The sequence below is a fragment of the Hippocampus comes genome, unplaced genomic scaffold (genome assembly GCF_001891065.2).
Source record: "Hippocampus comes isolate QL1 unplaced genomic scaffold, H_comes_QL1_v1.1 scaffold78, whole genome shotgun sequence".
Taxonomy (NCBI): Eukaryota; Metazoa; Chordata; class Actinopteri; order Syngnathiformes; family Syngnathidae; genus Hippocampus; species Hippocampus comes.
Genome location: NW_017805798.1, coordinates 1,101,286 through 1,117,144, shown reverse-complemented (window position 1 = coordinate 1,117,144; position 15,859 = coordinate 1,101,286). Strand labels below are relative to the sequence as shown.

The window sequence follows — 15,859 nt, the reverse complement described above, 5'->3', positions numbered from 1 at the left end:
ACCGCAATGCCCCACATATTTGTGGTTCGTTATTCGCGAGTCAACCACTTGCATTTTTCATTCGCTGTTTGTAACGCGGTAAGATGCCACCAGGTGCTCCTCAAGCCTCGTCAAAAAACAAAAATTGCTGTCAAGGAAGAATGTCGGCTGAAGTTACAGATGGGGACTTCCAGTTCTGGTTTGATGTCATTCCCGATCTCTAAAGGTCTGCCTCATCGGGGACTGCGTGGGAGGAATACTCGGGTTCGACGCTCTGTGCAGCAGTAACCAGACAGTCAACGAAAGCCAGAACAGCAGCCGCAGGGGCAGTCTTGTCAGTGTACAGGTGATCAATACGATACCTCACAAACTTCTTGATATCCGCTCACTGAGCAGATTTCTTTTTTTTTTTTTATGTGACCCAATCCCCGGCAGGACCAGGACCTCCTGTCGCCGGGCACCATTATCAACTGCGGGCAGGGGTCGGCTTCGCCCACCCTGGAGGGCAGCCGCCACCTGAGCCGCAGCAACATCGACATCCCGCGAAGCATCTCTGGCGACGAGAGCAAGAAGCAGCAGCTGCAGCGCAAGAGAAGTGACTCGTCTACCTACGAGGCGGACACGATCAAGCAGCACCAGGCGTTCTTGTCCAGGTAACCCGCTCTGGTCTTTTTTTTTCTGTTTTCGCTTTCAGTTGGTTTATTCACACACGCAAAACAAAAAAATCTTGTTAAATGTTGATAATTAGGAACTGTTTAAACTACTGGTGTTAAACTCAAGGCCCGGGGGCCAGATCTGGCCCGCCCCGTCATTTATTGTGGCCCGCAGAAGCAAATCAAGCATGTCAACTTGCACGATGCTTGCTAATTTAAAATTATGTCATAAATATGAAACATATTGTAAGCATTTTCTTGTAACCAACCCCCTCATGACAGTTAACTTAAACAATACTTGAATAAACCGTTATTCTTGACTTTTTTTCATTTGGTTTCAGTCATAACGGCCCTCCAAGGGAAACGGTCACTCAAATGTGGCGCACGACAAAAATGAGTTTGACACCCCTGGTATAAACGATGCCACAATTGATGATCCCGAACCAGTTTAATATCATTTCCGACTCGCGACCGAAATAAATAAAAGTCATAAACGGCTCCCAAATGATGAAAGAAAATGACCTGGAATTCTCTTTGTCTACCTTCCACTTCCAACCCTGGCGAGACCGTGGCTCCTCCCCAACTTACAAAGCTTGTCTCTAACTTGAGATATATCACTTCATCAGACTTGCTTGACACCAGTTACTGACCAACCAACAAACAAACAGAGTCTACCCTCGCAGTGCCTCAAAATAAATGACGTCACGATAAATAGTCTTGGAATGCAATTTATCTGTCGGCCCCGCCTCGCGCTTGTCCTTGCAGCTTGCACTCCAGCATCCTGCGGGGCGACGGGACATCGCGCAGATCGAGCAGCAGCACCATGCTCGACGGAGGCGCCCTGGGCAAGCTGGACTTTGAAGTCTCCGACTTTTTCCTCTTCGGGTCGCCGCTGGGTCTGGTGCTGGCCCTCAGGAAGACGGTCATCCCCATGCTGGACGGTACGCCGTCGCGCTCTTCTCATCCAAGGGGGGGTTTGGTCGGGCTCTGTCGAATTGTTTTGAAAATTCAGCCCCCGAAACATGAAATCTGCTGTGCGTGTCTGTCATGAGCAGACACGCGAACAAATCTCCAGAACCCATCTCTGATTTAGTCGTCAAAAGTGTGTGTCATGTTCATGAGAAAAAAAAAATCCAAGTTCGTAAAGTGAATGACGAAAATCCAAAATGGAAAAAAAAAAAAAAAAAGCCGCTGCTTCCTCCCCCGTAGTGGCCCAGCTCCGGCCTGCCTGTCAGCAGGTCTACAACTTGTTCCATCCGGCCGATCCTTCCGCCTCGCGCCTGGAGCCCCTTCTGGAGAGGAAGTTCCACCTCTTGCCTCCCTTCAACGTGCCCCGCTACCAACGCTTCCCTCTGGGGGATGGAAATTCAACTCTGCTGGGTGAGTCCCGCTGCCGCGCGTCTTTCACGGCGCCGTGCGCCGGCGCCCGCCCCCACACAAATATAGCGCATTGTCACGTGTGGATGTCGTCCTGTCTTATTTTTTTTCCCCCATCACTGTCACACAACGATCAGCGTGTGTTAAAAGAAAAATGGAGCATTTTTCTTCTGTTTGTGCTTCTTGGGAAGTCAAATAGGGTCACAGTCCTGCAAGGGGGTTCATGTTTGGGCTGGAGTCAGAGCCGACTGTGTTGGTCATTGGTTATCAATTTCGAAATGAGAATTTATGATTCTTTTTTTTTTCCAATATATGTGAGGTCTCAGGTAGTGGTCAGCTTGATTGAATTTGACGGTTAGAAAAGCTCTTCCATAATCACCATTAGTTTTTCTCGTTCTTGTCCAAGAGCAATTCGGAGTGACGAACCCTCGCACTAACTTGTTGCTCAAACACCGAACTCTGATTCCATAACCTCCGGTTACCTTCAACCCCAACCCTGCCCTCAGAACTAAAACCCCAAACCATAAACCCTAACTCGAGCCTTAGAACTCAAACACTATCCCGAAGGCCCAAATCCAAGTCTCCCTACCTCGTAATTAAACCCTAATCCACTGACCACGGAACTCCAACCCCTTTCTCTCGGCTCCACCCGTCCTAGAAGTGCGTACACGTAACTTGTGTTCATACTAAAACATTGAGAAATGACCCCCGTTTTGTTCAAGTGGTGGACCGTCTTTCTCTTGGCTTCCTCTGGGTGTTCGGAACTGTCCGCTGTTCCGTTTCTGAGCGTTGGCCGTCATTTCAATCCAAGATAGTTCCAAAAAACGTGGGCTCCACTCAGGGCTTGGCTCTCTTTTCTCTTGTCTCTTGTTCTTGCTTCATATGTTTTTGTGTCTTCCTTGTCCTCTCTTCCTTCCTCTTCTCTCCACCCCTTCCTCCTTCCCTCCCCCCCCTCCCCCCTTAACTCGGCCTCTGTAGTGGAGACAGTCCAGAGCAACGCTCCGCTGCTACTTGACAGCGGGCCGCCCGCGTCCCTTCGCTGTCAGGAGACCATCAGTGAGACGTGCATCCCCGTGCCCGTGTTAAACTGGCAGGAGGGCGCCCTCAAGGCCACGCCCGCCGCGCCCGAGTGTGTGTAGCCGCTCCTGTCGCATCCCTCCTCACCTGCCCTCATCCTCGCTCGTCTTCCTCTGTCCGCGTTTCGCCGTCGGCGCTGCCGCCGCTGTTGTCGAGCGACATGTTTGACTCTTAAGTGAAAATAGATCAATAAATATGAACACGGCTTTTCGGTTTTAATTCTTAGTAAGTGTCAGTGTCCTCCCTCGCCTCCTGTGTGAGTAACTGCTCACCCCTCCCCTCTCAGCCGAGAAGCAGGAAAACAAATAGCCGCCGGCCGGCCTCTCGTCATTAACGAGGAAGTGATCTCTGCAAGTCGCCAATCATATCGCGCCCTGCTTAGAAGTTCCCTCAGGAAAGAAAAGAACATTAGCGGTGATCACAGTTTGAGCAGTTATTGACTTTTTAAAATCACCAAATCATCTGCTAATCAGCCCGTGCCGATTGCTAACAGTCTTTCAAATATCCAAACTCTCTCTTTAATGTTATACGTTTCCTCTCATTGCATTATGATAATGTCGCGACGGCGCCCGACTCTTTTTTCGACAATGAATTGCGCCATGTTGTCGATAGTTCCAAAAAAAGAGACCATAGTCTATGCAGCGCATCGGAGCCGTTCGAAACACCAGGTGTTGTCTTTTTTTCACTTGCGGCAAGCCTGAAGGTGTTGCAACGGTGAGTTAGTTGCCAACTGTCATTTTATTTCGTCGTCCCGATTAATAAAAAGCAGTTGCGCTGAAATTTCTGCACCCTTTAGATGCCGCGTTCACGTCTCTTTCTCGCCATTGCCATCACATTTTGGTGGTTGTGACGTGCGCACGTCTGCTTCATCACCGAATCCGTCTTGAACGTTGGGTTTGTAGTGCTACGTGTGGAACATCTCTCCTGCGATGTTTTGTGCCCCCCCCCCTTCCCACCCCCCAGCACACTGGCTTCTTGTAACGTGTGGTTGTGTGCATCATGTGTTTTGTGGACATGCTTTGGGTGAAGCTTCAGAGGCCACCGGGAGATGATGTTGGCCTTGACCAAAATCGCAGGTTGGCCTCTGAACCCGTCACGTGACTCCCCCCCCCCCTCCTCTTCCGCTCGGCGCCCCTTCCCCTCGTCTCTCTCGTCTAACGGGAATCTTCCCTTGTTTCGGCTCAATAGCGGATGTTGTTCAGTCTCATGGTGGTGTCTTCATGGACAGTTCGTACCCCTCATCCCCCATCACGGGCCCCTTCTCCAGGGGCCAGCGGCGCGCCAGTGAGGTCAGCATTGCCAGCCAGGTGTCAGGAATGGCAGACAGTTACACTGCCGGCAACATAGCCAACAGTAAGTGTTCGCCCAACGACATCCGCGGTCTCACCCCCACACACACACACACACGCACGCGCACATACGTACGCTCCCACACTCTTCCCTGACAAAAGCACGCACTGCTTAGGCAGGTAGACACGAAGAGCCCCGCCCGCACAGTCGTGGCCCGGTCAGAGCAGGCAGAGGTTGACTGGAGAGCGCCCCCCGTGTCTCTGTGTGTCTCGCTGTCTTGAGTGTGAAATGCAACTTGGCATTTTCTCCCAATGCTGCAATGCATCCTGGGGACCGAGCAAAGTCCTTGTTGTCTTTTACATCTGATTGTCCCCACCCACTTACACCCGCACACACACACCCGCGTATTGTAATAAGAATGGTCTCGAGGTTTTCTTCCAGATGGACACGTTGCGGCGCCGATGTTTTTCTTTTTGACATGCTTCTTTTCCTTCCAGCCCAAAGAGACGCGTTTAGTCGGTCCAAAAGATTCGGCCTTTTGTCGGAGCTGGCCCTGTCCTCCCAAAACAAATTCTTCTTGAAAAGCCCCCCCAAATCCCGCAAGAAACTCAAAGAACCCGCCGAGGAGAAGGACGGGGACGCAATGTTGTGCGACAGTCAAAGTCTAGGCTCCGACTGCTGCACGTCTCCCGGACTGCGCAGTGCTATATGCGATCTGGTCTCACTGGACTCCCAGGCGGAGGTGGACCAAGGTATTGCACCGAGACCCCGCGAGGCTCAAGGAAGCTTCTCCGATACCAGGAATTATTCTCCATCTTCTCCTCAATCAAATGACCTTCCTCTCGTCTCTGGTGGTTTTTCTTTGGGTTTTATTTTATTTTTATTTTTTTTTAACCTGCACAAAACTCTTCCTGTAGATCCACACCCGCTGCTGGGATTGGTGCTGATGGCTTGGCTTTGCTCTCTTGTCAAATGATGGATGTTGTTGACCGAGCTTGTGCGTGTCCGCGACTCACTGCGCGCCCGTCCGTCCCAGTTGCAGCTCGCTGGTGGGGCACCAAGCGCATGGACTTTGCCCTCTACTGCCCCGACGCTCTGACCGCCTTCCCCACGGTGGCGCTGCCGCATCTTTTCCACGCATCCTACTGGGAATCCACCGACGTGGTGTCCTTCCTGCTCAGACAGGTGAGACCGCGTCGGCTTCGCTAACGTGTCGTTTTCTGCCACGGAGTTCGAGCCGTGATTTGTTTACGCTTGAGTTTTTGCGCTGATTTCGATACAACAGTAACATAATATCGGAATATATTTGGTCATATTCATAAATTAAGGGTTAGCTTGAGCGACAGAGGGGATTTTTTTTTTTTCAGAAACGTCACAGATATAAATTACAATGCCTGGTAAAATCCATATGCTTTGATAGATACTTCAAACTTAAAAAGCAAAAAAATGAAAATATCTCAAAAACACAATTTGCTAGAAACTCGAAGAATACATTTGGGGACACACAAAGCCACCACTGATTCAAATTTGAACTGAATTCACCATCTGACAGACCGATTTTTTACATTTCACCGGAACATTGAGGGCATCGTTAAACCAATTATTTGTTTACTTTTGAGCAGAACATTGCCGGTCGGACCGGATCGCTCTCATATTCACCCTTCGACATTTCCCAAAATGTTTTTACAATTTGACCAGAATCTTGGTAGCTCCCCCCGTCTCGAATCAGTCTCAAACGGACCCTGTCGCTTACCGCCGGTCGTCGCTGCTCAGTGCCACCCGACACAACACGACGCAACCCGAAGGCGGTGATCCAAATGTGTGCCGCAGGTTATGAGGCACGACAACTCCAGCATCCTCGAACTCGACGGCAAAGAAGTGTCCGAGTTCACGCCGTCCAAACCTCGCGAGAAGTGGCTGCGCAAGAGGACTCACGTGAAGATCAGGGTACGGTGGGCTGCTCTCGTCTCGCTGTGCAGAAACATTTCAAAAACCGCAAGAAATGCCCACGTGACTTGAGAATGCTGCACGAAAACACAGGCGGCACGGTGGTGCAAATGGTTAGCGCGTCCGCCTCACAGTAACGAGGTCGAGGGTTCGATTCTGGGCCCCGGCCTCCCTGTGTAGAGTTTGTATGTGGATTTTCTCCGGGTACTCTGGTTTCCTCCCACATTCCAAAAACATGTACGCTAGGTGAATTGAACGCCATATAATTGTCCAGAGGTGTGATTGCGAGTGTGAATGGTTGTTTGTCTTTGTGTGCCCTGCGATTGGCTGGCAACCAGTTCAGGGTGTCCCACACTGGCACACCTGCGACCTTCGTGAGGATAAAACGGTTCAGCTAATGGATGGATATCAGACAAGGCAACTCAATGTGCTTCACACAACTAAGCATTTCCAAATAGAGCGCAGCAAGCGAAAGAAAAGTCGCCCATTCAATTGGTTAATCGACATACTTTGGCAGAACGTGACGGCGAACCACCGGGTCAACGATGCCGTGTTCACCGAGGACAGCCAGCAGACGGTGACTGGTCGCTTCATGTACGGCCCCCTGGACATGGTCACTCTGGCTGGCGAGAAGGTCAGCCCACTCGTCTCGTCCGTAACGCGCACGTGCGTGTTTTGTTCGTTTGCCGAATGTGTGTGTGGTGCCCGCAGGTGGACCTGCACATCATTACGCAGCCCCCGTCGGGAGAATGGGTTTACTTCAACACAGAGGTGACCAACAGCAGCGGCCGCGTCTCCTTTCTCATCCCCGATGACAAACGTCTGGGTGTCGGTGTCTACCCGGTCAAAATGGTGGTCAGGTATGTTGCTGTAAATAAGCACGACTTTTTGAAAAATAGATACAGTATATAGTACGAGAAGAAAGTTGGATGTTTTGGGGAAAAGATGAATATAAGTCAACAAATTATTTTTCTTTGTCCAATATAATGTTCCATGTTGCGCCACGAGTCTAATCGTGGCATTCTGATTAGTATCACGTTTGTGGAAAATGAATGTCGTCGTAAAATTGGCCCGTTTTTGTCCATCACTGTGGCGGCCATTTTCTGACCGAAACTGACATCACAGTGGGTTGGGGAATCGGGTCATGGCCACTCATGGCTCAGCTTCTGAAAAACGGTGAGCTGTGATTGGTCGTTACCTGAGCCCTGAGCAACTGTGATGTCATTCTCAGACGACACAAAGTGGAAAAATGCCCGCCCCCTCAGAGGAATAAAAAGTGTTCGATTTTGCTGCTGGACTCACATTCTACAAACGCAATATTAACCACAATGCCGAGTTCAGACTAATGGAGGCACGTGGAACACACCAAGAACATTTGAGGGATGACGACCCCTTCAAAGAAAACTTTTATCCTGCAAGAAAGTTTCCCATTTTTGCAAAACTTCATACCAATAAATAAATATTGTTCCAACAACAACAAAAAAAAAAGAGGGTTTAATTTTTGTGGAAAAAGGTGGATGTTTTGGAAAGGGTGAAGCTCTACGAATACTTTCTAGAGACAAAGCAGGCATCAGGATTGGACGCTCGATCTTGCGGCTCATCTAAGTTGCTGTTTTTAGGGGCGACCACACGTTTGCAGACAGCTACCTGACGGTGATCCCTCGCGGCACCGAGTTTGTGGTGTTCAGCATCGACGGCTCCTTCGCCGCCAGCGTGTCCATCATGGGCAGTGACCCCAAAGTGCGGGCGGGGGCCGTGGACGTCGTCAGGTAAATGATTTCTGTTGCACTTTTTTTTTTTTTTTTTTACGGCAACCCATGAATGAGAAGGTGTCGTTTTGCGCGCGTCGGCAGGCACTGGCAGGATTTGGGCTACCTGATCATCTACGTGACGGGACGACCGGACATGCAGAAGCAAAGAGTGGTCGCCTGGTTGTCGCAGCACAACTTCCCGCACGGCATCGTGTCCTTTTGCGACGGCCTAGTGCACGACCCGCTCCGACACAAGGCCAACTTCCTCAAGGCCTTGACCGAGGTCAGAATGGCTCTTTGATGTTGAGTTATGACGTACACTTGGGGGGGCAAAGCCAACTTCCGGAAGTTCTTGACTGAAGAATGTGTGAGGGATTCTCGATAATGTTTTTTTTTCCGTAAACCACAAAGACAAAGGTGTCGTGAGCATGTAAGCCGTCATCGATGTCGAGACCCAACCGGATATTCATGTTCTGCGCCCGTCGTCTTCTTCTGCTGTCAGGCTAACATGAGGATATTTGCCGGCTACGGGTCCAGCAAAGACATCTCCGTGTACACCTCCATCAACCTGCATCCATCGCAGATCTTCATTGTTGGTCGACCCTCCAAGAAGATGCAGCACCAGTGTCAGGTACGTACGCAATGCGGTTTCAATAACCCGATTGGACCGCTGTTCATTTCCATTGTGCAATAAGTCAACCGTTTATTGTGAGTAAAGTTGAGGATATGGTTGTTGAGTTCCCAACCCCGCCCATCGGGATTCCGAAAGGCTGTATTTCACACTACAGTTTAAAGTGGCACCTGCGTAAGAAACGGGGTGGCCGATCAAAAAGGCCAAGCTAAAATAAAGGGGGAGGGGGGGGGCAAAATTTGATTGACTGATAACTTTAGGAATGTCACCGGCAACATTAGCTGGTGTTCAAAAAAAGTTCTTTTACAACCCTGCCAACAAAGCTTTAATATGGTCATTCTTAAACATCAACAAGACGCCACAGAACAAATACAAAGTGCATGAATCATACAAGCGACACAAAAACAGGTCTTTTGGGGGGCGTGAACTTGCGTGTATTCACGGTACTTAAAGTCCTATCTTGACACTGGGGTCCGGTCACTTTTCAAAATAAAATATTTTCAGCTTCAGATAATAAACTGAAAGTACTGTTAAGTTTTTTGATGCTTTCATTTGCGCTGCCCGCGGTGGCCGCATGCCGGCGCGGTGTTTGGGACCACCGGTTTAGGAGACTACACTGTTAGGTTAACAATCCTCTTCCGCATGTGCATGACAGAATTGTCTTGCGTGTACTTCTACTGTGCGAGGAATACCGACGTCCCACGACTTGCGTGACAAGATATTTTTCGTGCCGACAGTTCATCACGGAGGGCTACGCGTCACACCTGTCCCAGCTGGAGCACAACCACCGCTCGCGCCCGGCCAAGTCCGGCAGCACTCGCATGGTCCTGCGCAAAGGCAGCTTCGGCCTGGGCGCCAACAGCGACTTCCTGCGCAAACGCAACCACCTGCTGCGCACCATCTCCTCGCAGCCCGCGCCCAGCTCACCCACGGCAGGCGGCGTGGGCGCCATCCACTGCCGCCCCGAGCGCACGCAGAGCCAGTCGGACGGTGAGCGCGGAACCGCCCACGGCCACGGCCAGGGGGCCGCGCAGCGCAGCATGAGCATCACGGCGGGATGCTGGGGGCGCAGCAGCAGCACCAAAATGGACGCCGGGCTCCTCAGCCCCAAATGAGGACGCGGCTATACAGATAAAGGACGCCTGAAGAAAAAAAACAAAAAAAGGCCAGTAATTGACGCCACCCTACCCCCCAAAAAATTGCCTTTACATTGAACGCTCGTTTCTCACAGGGATACATTACAAACTTTTTTTTATTTGATTTTAGTCCTTCCGCACACTTAAGAACCATTTCAACTCATTAAAACTTTCCAACTTAAAGCCACGCTTTTGAAAGTATTCCTTAGTGCCTATTTTCTTGCCCCCCCACAAAAAAACGAGAGTCAACGTATCACTTTAAGTAAACCAAAAGAAGACTCACTTGTTTGCACGGTTATCCAAATAAGCTCAAGTGTGCTTGTTTCGGGCTGTTTGTCACTCCCAGCTGAGGTTCACTCTAAAACACATGAAACAAGAGGATTTGTACTGGAGAAGTAACCACTGAAATGTCCCTCCAAACCAAACCAAGCCCATTAGCTCAATGCTAACATATAATGCAAAATCCCAGAGAAAAGCTAACTGAGACACATAGATCTGAGAGAGACAGATTGATTGATCTATATAGAGACAGAGATATATACACGCACGCACACATACACCGTAATCATAAACCTTAAAGCAATTGCAATGTGAACACATGCGGAGCAGCAACACATACAAATGGAGGTCCAACAATACAAGCATGTATTCACTCTGCTCTGTGGGAACAATGGCTTCAGGATTGGGGACCTTCTCTGCCTTCTTGCTTTTAAATTGGCCGCACGTCTTCCATCGGAGCTCAGTGCCGCCTGGCATGTTGTCGCACGATGTGGTGCTACACTGAAGACACGCATCTCTAAATTTGGACTTGCCTGTCCACTGTAAAACCCCATCAAACATGTTCTAGAATCGTGATTTCTTGCGGGTTCACCGTATAGCGTGAGAGCAAATTCTCCTCATCGCAGATATTTTTGAGATGGAGCCTACCCTCTAATTCATTATTCTCTATTTGGCTTCCTCACCGTTTTTGTTCTCCTAAAACGCCACACGGTGGCGCCAAATCTCCGCCAAAGGAAGAGCTTGCGTTTGTGGCAAGGACCCCCGCCCCCCTCCCAAAAAAAAGAGACAGAGGCAAAATAAATACAGCTGCAAGAAAAAGTATGTGAACCCTTTGGAACGCATAAATTAAGTCACAAAATGTGTTGTGATCTTCATCGAAGTCACAATCGACAAACGCAATCTGCTTGAAGTCAGACCACACAAACAAGGATATGTTCTCGAACACGTTGTAAACAGCCACCGTGCGTGGTAAGAAAAAGTCAGTGAAGCCCTTGGATTGAATAACTGGTTGGCGCTTCTTTGGCAGGAGTTAACCTCAAGAAAACATTTGCTGTCGTCACGGATCAGACCTGCACAACGGTCAGGAGACATTTTGGACCATCCCTCTTTCCAAATCCAATTTATGCAGAAATCTCGGTCATTCCAAAGAGTTCATAATTTTTCTTGCAACTCGAACTGTACAATAAAGACATTGACATTCATCATATGAATTGTACATTGACGGTAACAACTAGTTGTGAAATATTTTTAGCTGTCATTACTTGAACATGAGCCGTCTGTACTTTTTATTTGTGGCTAAATGTGGATGTATGCTTGCCATGGCGCCATCTTGTAGCAGCTAAAGGCAATTCTGGTTGTTTTTTTTTTGGGGGGGGGGCGTCATTTACTTGTAGGGTTTTTCTTTGGGGGGGTTCTGTATTGAAATGGTAAATTTACGCATTAAGAGCATTTCCCACCATATTTTTAACCCCCCAGAATAAAGGGTGTGAGGATGTGATTTGTGTACACACGGCAAAGCAGGCTGAACTCGGCTCCTCCCGACCAGACAAAGCTCGTCTCTGAGCGAAGATGTTTCACCTCTTCCTCGGCGCCATTTTTGTGACGTCATCTAGGAAGAGCACAAAAATATCACACGTGACTTTTTCGGCAAATGATGGAGCATTGGCAAGCATGCGGCGAACTGATGTACTCTTTTCAGGTTCTGCACTTCAATCATGGATTCCCCCCCCCCCCCCCACCGGGTCCAAAGTGCTGTAAAGTTTTGCTCCAAGCTTGCAAGCACAACACAGACTTCATGTAGGATGGATTCAGAGAAGAAAACTGGATTTCATGTCCATTTCCACCCAAGCGGCCCCCACAAAAATCCCCGTCACGTCTTGGAAGTCAAGGACCCTTTAACTGCGCAGCAACCTGCTCACGTTTTTTTTTTTTCCCCACTGTCACACTTGGAAGGAGTATTTGGGCTTCACTGACACACAAAAATCACACCATATGAGATTTTTGTTGTAATGTTATTAGAATCTATTTCCAGGGGGAAAAAAGTAGCTTTTCAAACAAAAAGTTTGGGAAGGAAAGGCTGCTTTTCAATGCAAAAGATTTTTTTTTAAATTTTGGAATCATAAGACTTGTTGATTTTGAAGACCATTTTAAAACTTTTTGTTTCAAAAACATCACATTTTGATCTAATTTTTTTTCTAAAAAAAAAAAGGAATCAAGAAGTTTTTTTTTAATCAAGAATACAAAACATTAATCTTGCAAGATTATGACTTTTGGTCAAAAATATTGGCTTTTCCGGACACAGTGTACAACTAATGTTATAAAACTGCGACTTTATTCTCGTAAAATGAGAGTTTTCCTTCAAGGTAGAACTTTTTTTCCCAGAAAATATGCAAGTTTAATTTCATAACATGACTTTATCTTGAAAAAGTCTGACTTTTCTCTCAAAAACAGTCCCGAAAAATTCTTGCGAGTATTGGATTTTTTTTTCCGAGGAAAATTTACAGCTTGATGTTGTTTCTCCAACACGGGCTTTACTTCTCGAAAATCTTGAAATTTGAATTTTCTTGAAAGTACAGCAGACCTCACTTTTAACCCGGTAAAATTGCGACCTTCAAAATATCCTTTCTTTTCCTCTCTCCAAAACCACCACTTTGAAAACGTTGTCCTATTTTTGTGGCAAATATGGGACTTTTCTTGAACATCTGCTGGGGAAGCGTTTCACGAGTCGACAAACTCGTGAATGTGCCAAAGTTGTCAAAAGTCGAGCGGGAACCACGTAGTGTGTACGGGCGCCTCCAGCCACAAATGTTTGTACATGATTCTTGTGATATCGATGATAAATACGCCGACTCTTGGTATGCACGAGTGCTTTCTGCTCCACTCGGACGTGTCTTTATTCTTCACTTTTGGAATTTTATGTTGGTTTCAGTGGAGCAAAATCATATTTCTTTTTTTTTTCCATTCTTGGCTTGTTTTATAGTGTGGCCTGGCACAATATTTTCATTTGTTTTTAGTTTGTCATCCTTATGATGATATGACGACCATTGTTTTCTTGCCAATCACACTTGTGTTCTATTTATTCTTATTTTATTTGTAATTTTTGCGGAAAGCTATTTGGGAACTCTGGGAAATGGCTTTGTCCCGCACACCGTACGTGAGGTGATGAATGTGTTTGTAAAGGAGTGTACAAAATGTCATGTCCACATTAAAAAAAAAAAAAAAAAAGCTGACGTTGATAAGAAGAACAGTAATGACGAGGGACGTCCAGGAGTGACGGCAATGGACCAACATGCCCAGGGAAAATGTGCAATATTTATTCCACAAACACACACCAGAGCAAGTGAAAGTGAGGAACGGCCCAAAGGGGCTTTGGCCGAGTTCGCGGTGCATATGGACAAAAGTATTTGGACGCCAGGCCAATTTGTATGTATTGGTAGTTACGCACACTTCGAAATACACACACACACACAAAAAAAATAATGATGGGATGCAAAGCAAGCCAACTTTTTCTAAAAAGATGGAGGACATTTTTTTCATGTCTGACTACGTCTGAAAATGTTTTACCTTTTTCCTCAAAAAAGGGAAAACTTTCTTCTCAAAAGAGACATTTTTCCCGAAAATGATGCTTTCCTGTAAGAAAATGTACTACTTTTTTTCTTGTTAATAGGACCTTTTTTCCCCTCAAAAAGAGGTCATTTCTTGCCAAATCAGCCCCCAAAAATTGCAAAATGTAACCAAGCAGATTTTGATTTGAATGAAACTTGCTGTACTGTATCACGATGACACAACACGATGTCAAAAATACTTGGACATGGAATGTTGGATTATTTTGTGAAGGGTTGGATAAAAATCTCTTATTTTCTGAAAAATACACTTACAAATATTCTGGGCTTTTTTTTCTTGAAATGTCACACTTTTTTTCTCTAAAATACGCTTTTTGCTAGAATGTACAACGGTCAAACTATTCACGAAAATATACATTTTGCAAAATTACTTTTTTCTTGACTAATTTTTTTTCCCAAAAACCGACTTTTTGAAAATGTATGATTTATCTTTAAAATAGTGCATTTTTTTTCTCAAAAATGCCATCAACTCTTTGTCATATAACGTTTTATGTATATATATGAATTTTCTAAAACCGCGGCTTTCACAAAAACAATTTATTTAGATTTGGACTTCGTTTTTTTTTCTTGTAAATGTATCCCTTTTTTCTCATTTTAATTTTTCTCAAAAATGTACGACTTCATGAAAACAAATGACTTCTTTTGAAAATATTTGACTTGTTGGAAATGACACTCTCAAAAACATTTGACCTCTAAAAAATATACAATTTCATTCTCGACACTGCTATTAAATATTTTCTAAAATATTTCAAATATCTGGAGGACTTCACAATCAAAATGACCGCTAATAGGGAACAAAAAAAACTTGCCCAGCCAGCCATTTTATGTGGTGGGACATTCAATAACACATACAACCTCTGACTCATGAGAGGCAAGAAATACTGTACAGGGGAACTTCATTTTTCGTATGATTAATTTTTTTGACAATTTAACTTCATCTAAATCTTATCCCTGTTTTTGTATATCCGCTTGGTTTTCCTTGGAGGGGGAGTGGGGTGGACAGTCCATTTTAGCAAAATAAATTTGCTGAAATTCATTCGCTTTTATCCAAACCACCCCGTAAATTGTGTAGAAAGGGTTGAACAGATGGTAGGGCATATTACACAACGCGAGCAATGCGTACCCAGTTGCATTCATAAACTTGACAAACAAGCAGATATTTCTTTTCACCTGTGTGTTCATCATCAGCATCATCATCATCAGGTCCCGTCACCGTCCACACAAGGAGCCCTGATCCATGCGGGCTCTGTGTCGATGGAGGCTGCGTTCATCTTTAGTTCTACAGAAAAGAATCCAAAGAAGTCCTGTTGGTAACTGAACATATTGTCTTTGGAATGACTGCAAAGTGGCAGTTTGTAAATAAAAGGCGCGAGTATTGAAACGAAGCCGTTCGAGATACAGCACTGTTTTCAGCCATTGTAGCCGACACTAGCAAACTAACATCAAAATGCAACAAAAAAAATCTTCAAAAATGCTTGCTTTAAAGGCACGCTATGTCCTCGTGTTAGCGATACAAGCACACAATAAAACGGTACATATTTTTGTTTTGGCACAACTTACGTCAAATTCAGGATGTGGTGTCCCTCTGACCGGAAACCGCAGAAACGAATATTTGCCATAGGTTCCCAGGTGTGTGTTGGTAATCTATTAGCCAGCAGAGGGGGCTATTCCTGGCTGCATTCGGAGCGGAAGGGCTTTCAATTGAATTCGCGCCCATTGGCGTGAAAAATCAAGAAAACAGGGACGTGTGTGTTGATGGGTAAACGGCTTAAATTATATTCCTTTTTTTGCAGTGTATAAACAACAGAAATACATTGTGTCATATTTTGTCCTCTATTCACACTCACCTAAATTTATATTACAAGACAAGAAACATTTGAATATATTTTGGATGTGAAAAGAACAGTTTTAGTATTTACCTCATTAGCAAAAACAAACTAAATATAATTTGAACTAATTATTAGTAAGGAAGGATAATTAGTTTAAAAAAAAAGTGATATGCATAATCAAGAGAATGAAGAAGTGTCCTGCTGCAGATGACTGCCATGTATCCCCAATAGACAGAAAAAATACTCAACTTTTTCCAAAAATAATATTAATCTTTTTTTTTTTTTTT

General features: G+C 46.0%; 1 protein-coding gene across 11 annotated transcripts in view; it reads left to right on the top strand.

Annotated features, from left to right (window-relative positions):
- LOC109525233 (membrane-associated phosphatidylinositol transfer protein 2) overlaps positions 1–10,880 on the top strand; it is a 38,197-nt gene extending 27,317 nt beyond the window's left edge. For 6 of the 11 annotated variants that reach the window (XM_019885564.1, XM_019885565.1, XM_019885561.1 and 3 more), the window contains 15 exons: positions 206–325; positions 415–632; positions 1,398–1,573; positions 1,842–2,012; positions 2,988–3,140; positions 4,275–4,439; positions 4,874–5,128; positions 5,413–5,561; positions 6,207–6,323; positions 6,841–6,957; positions 7,035–7,183; positions 7,943–8,092; positions 8,177–8,357; positions 8,577–8,705; positions 9,443–10,880. In XM_019885564.1, the coding sequence (XP_019741123.1) occupies positions 206–325; positions 415–632; positions 1,398–1,573; positions 1,842–2,012; positions 2,988–3,140; positions 4,275–4,439; positions 4,874–5,128; positions 5,413–5,561; positions 6,207–6,323; positions 6,841–6,957; positions 7,035–7,183; positions 7,943–8,092; positions 8,177–8,357; positions 8,577–8,705; positions 9,443–9,820 (2,628 nt within the window). In that variant the 3' untranslated portion in view covers positions 9,821–10,880. The remainder of the gene's footprint in view (positions 1–205; positions 326–414; positions 633–1,397; positions 1,574–1,841; positions 2,013–2,987; positions 3,141–4,274; positions 4,440–4,873; positions 5,129–5,412; positions 5,562–6,206; positions 6,324–6,840; positions 6,958–7,034; positions 7,184–7,942; positions 8,093–8,176; positions 8,358–8,576; positions 8,706–9,442) is intronic. The other 5 variants (XM_019885567.1, XM_019885568.1, XM_019885569.1 and 2 more) reach the window with 5 other exon arrangements.
- Positions 10,881–15,859: the final 4,979 nt, after the last annotated feature.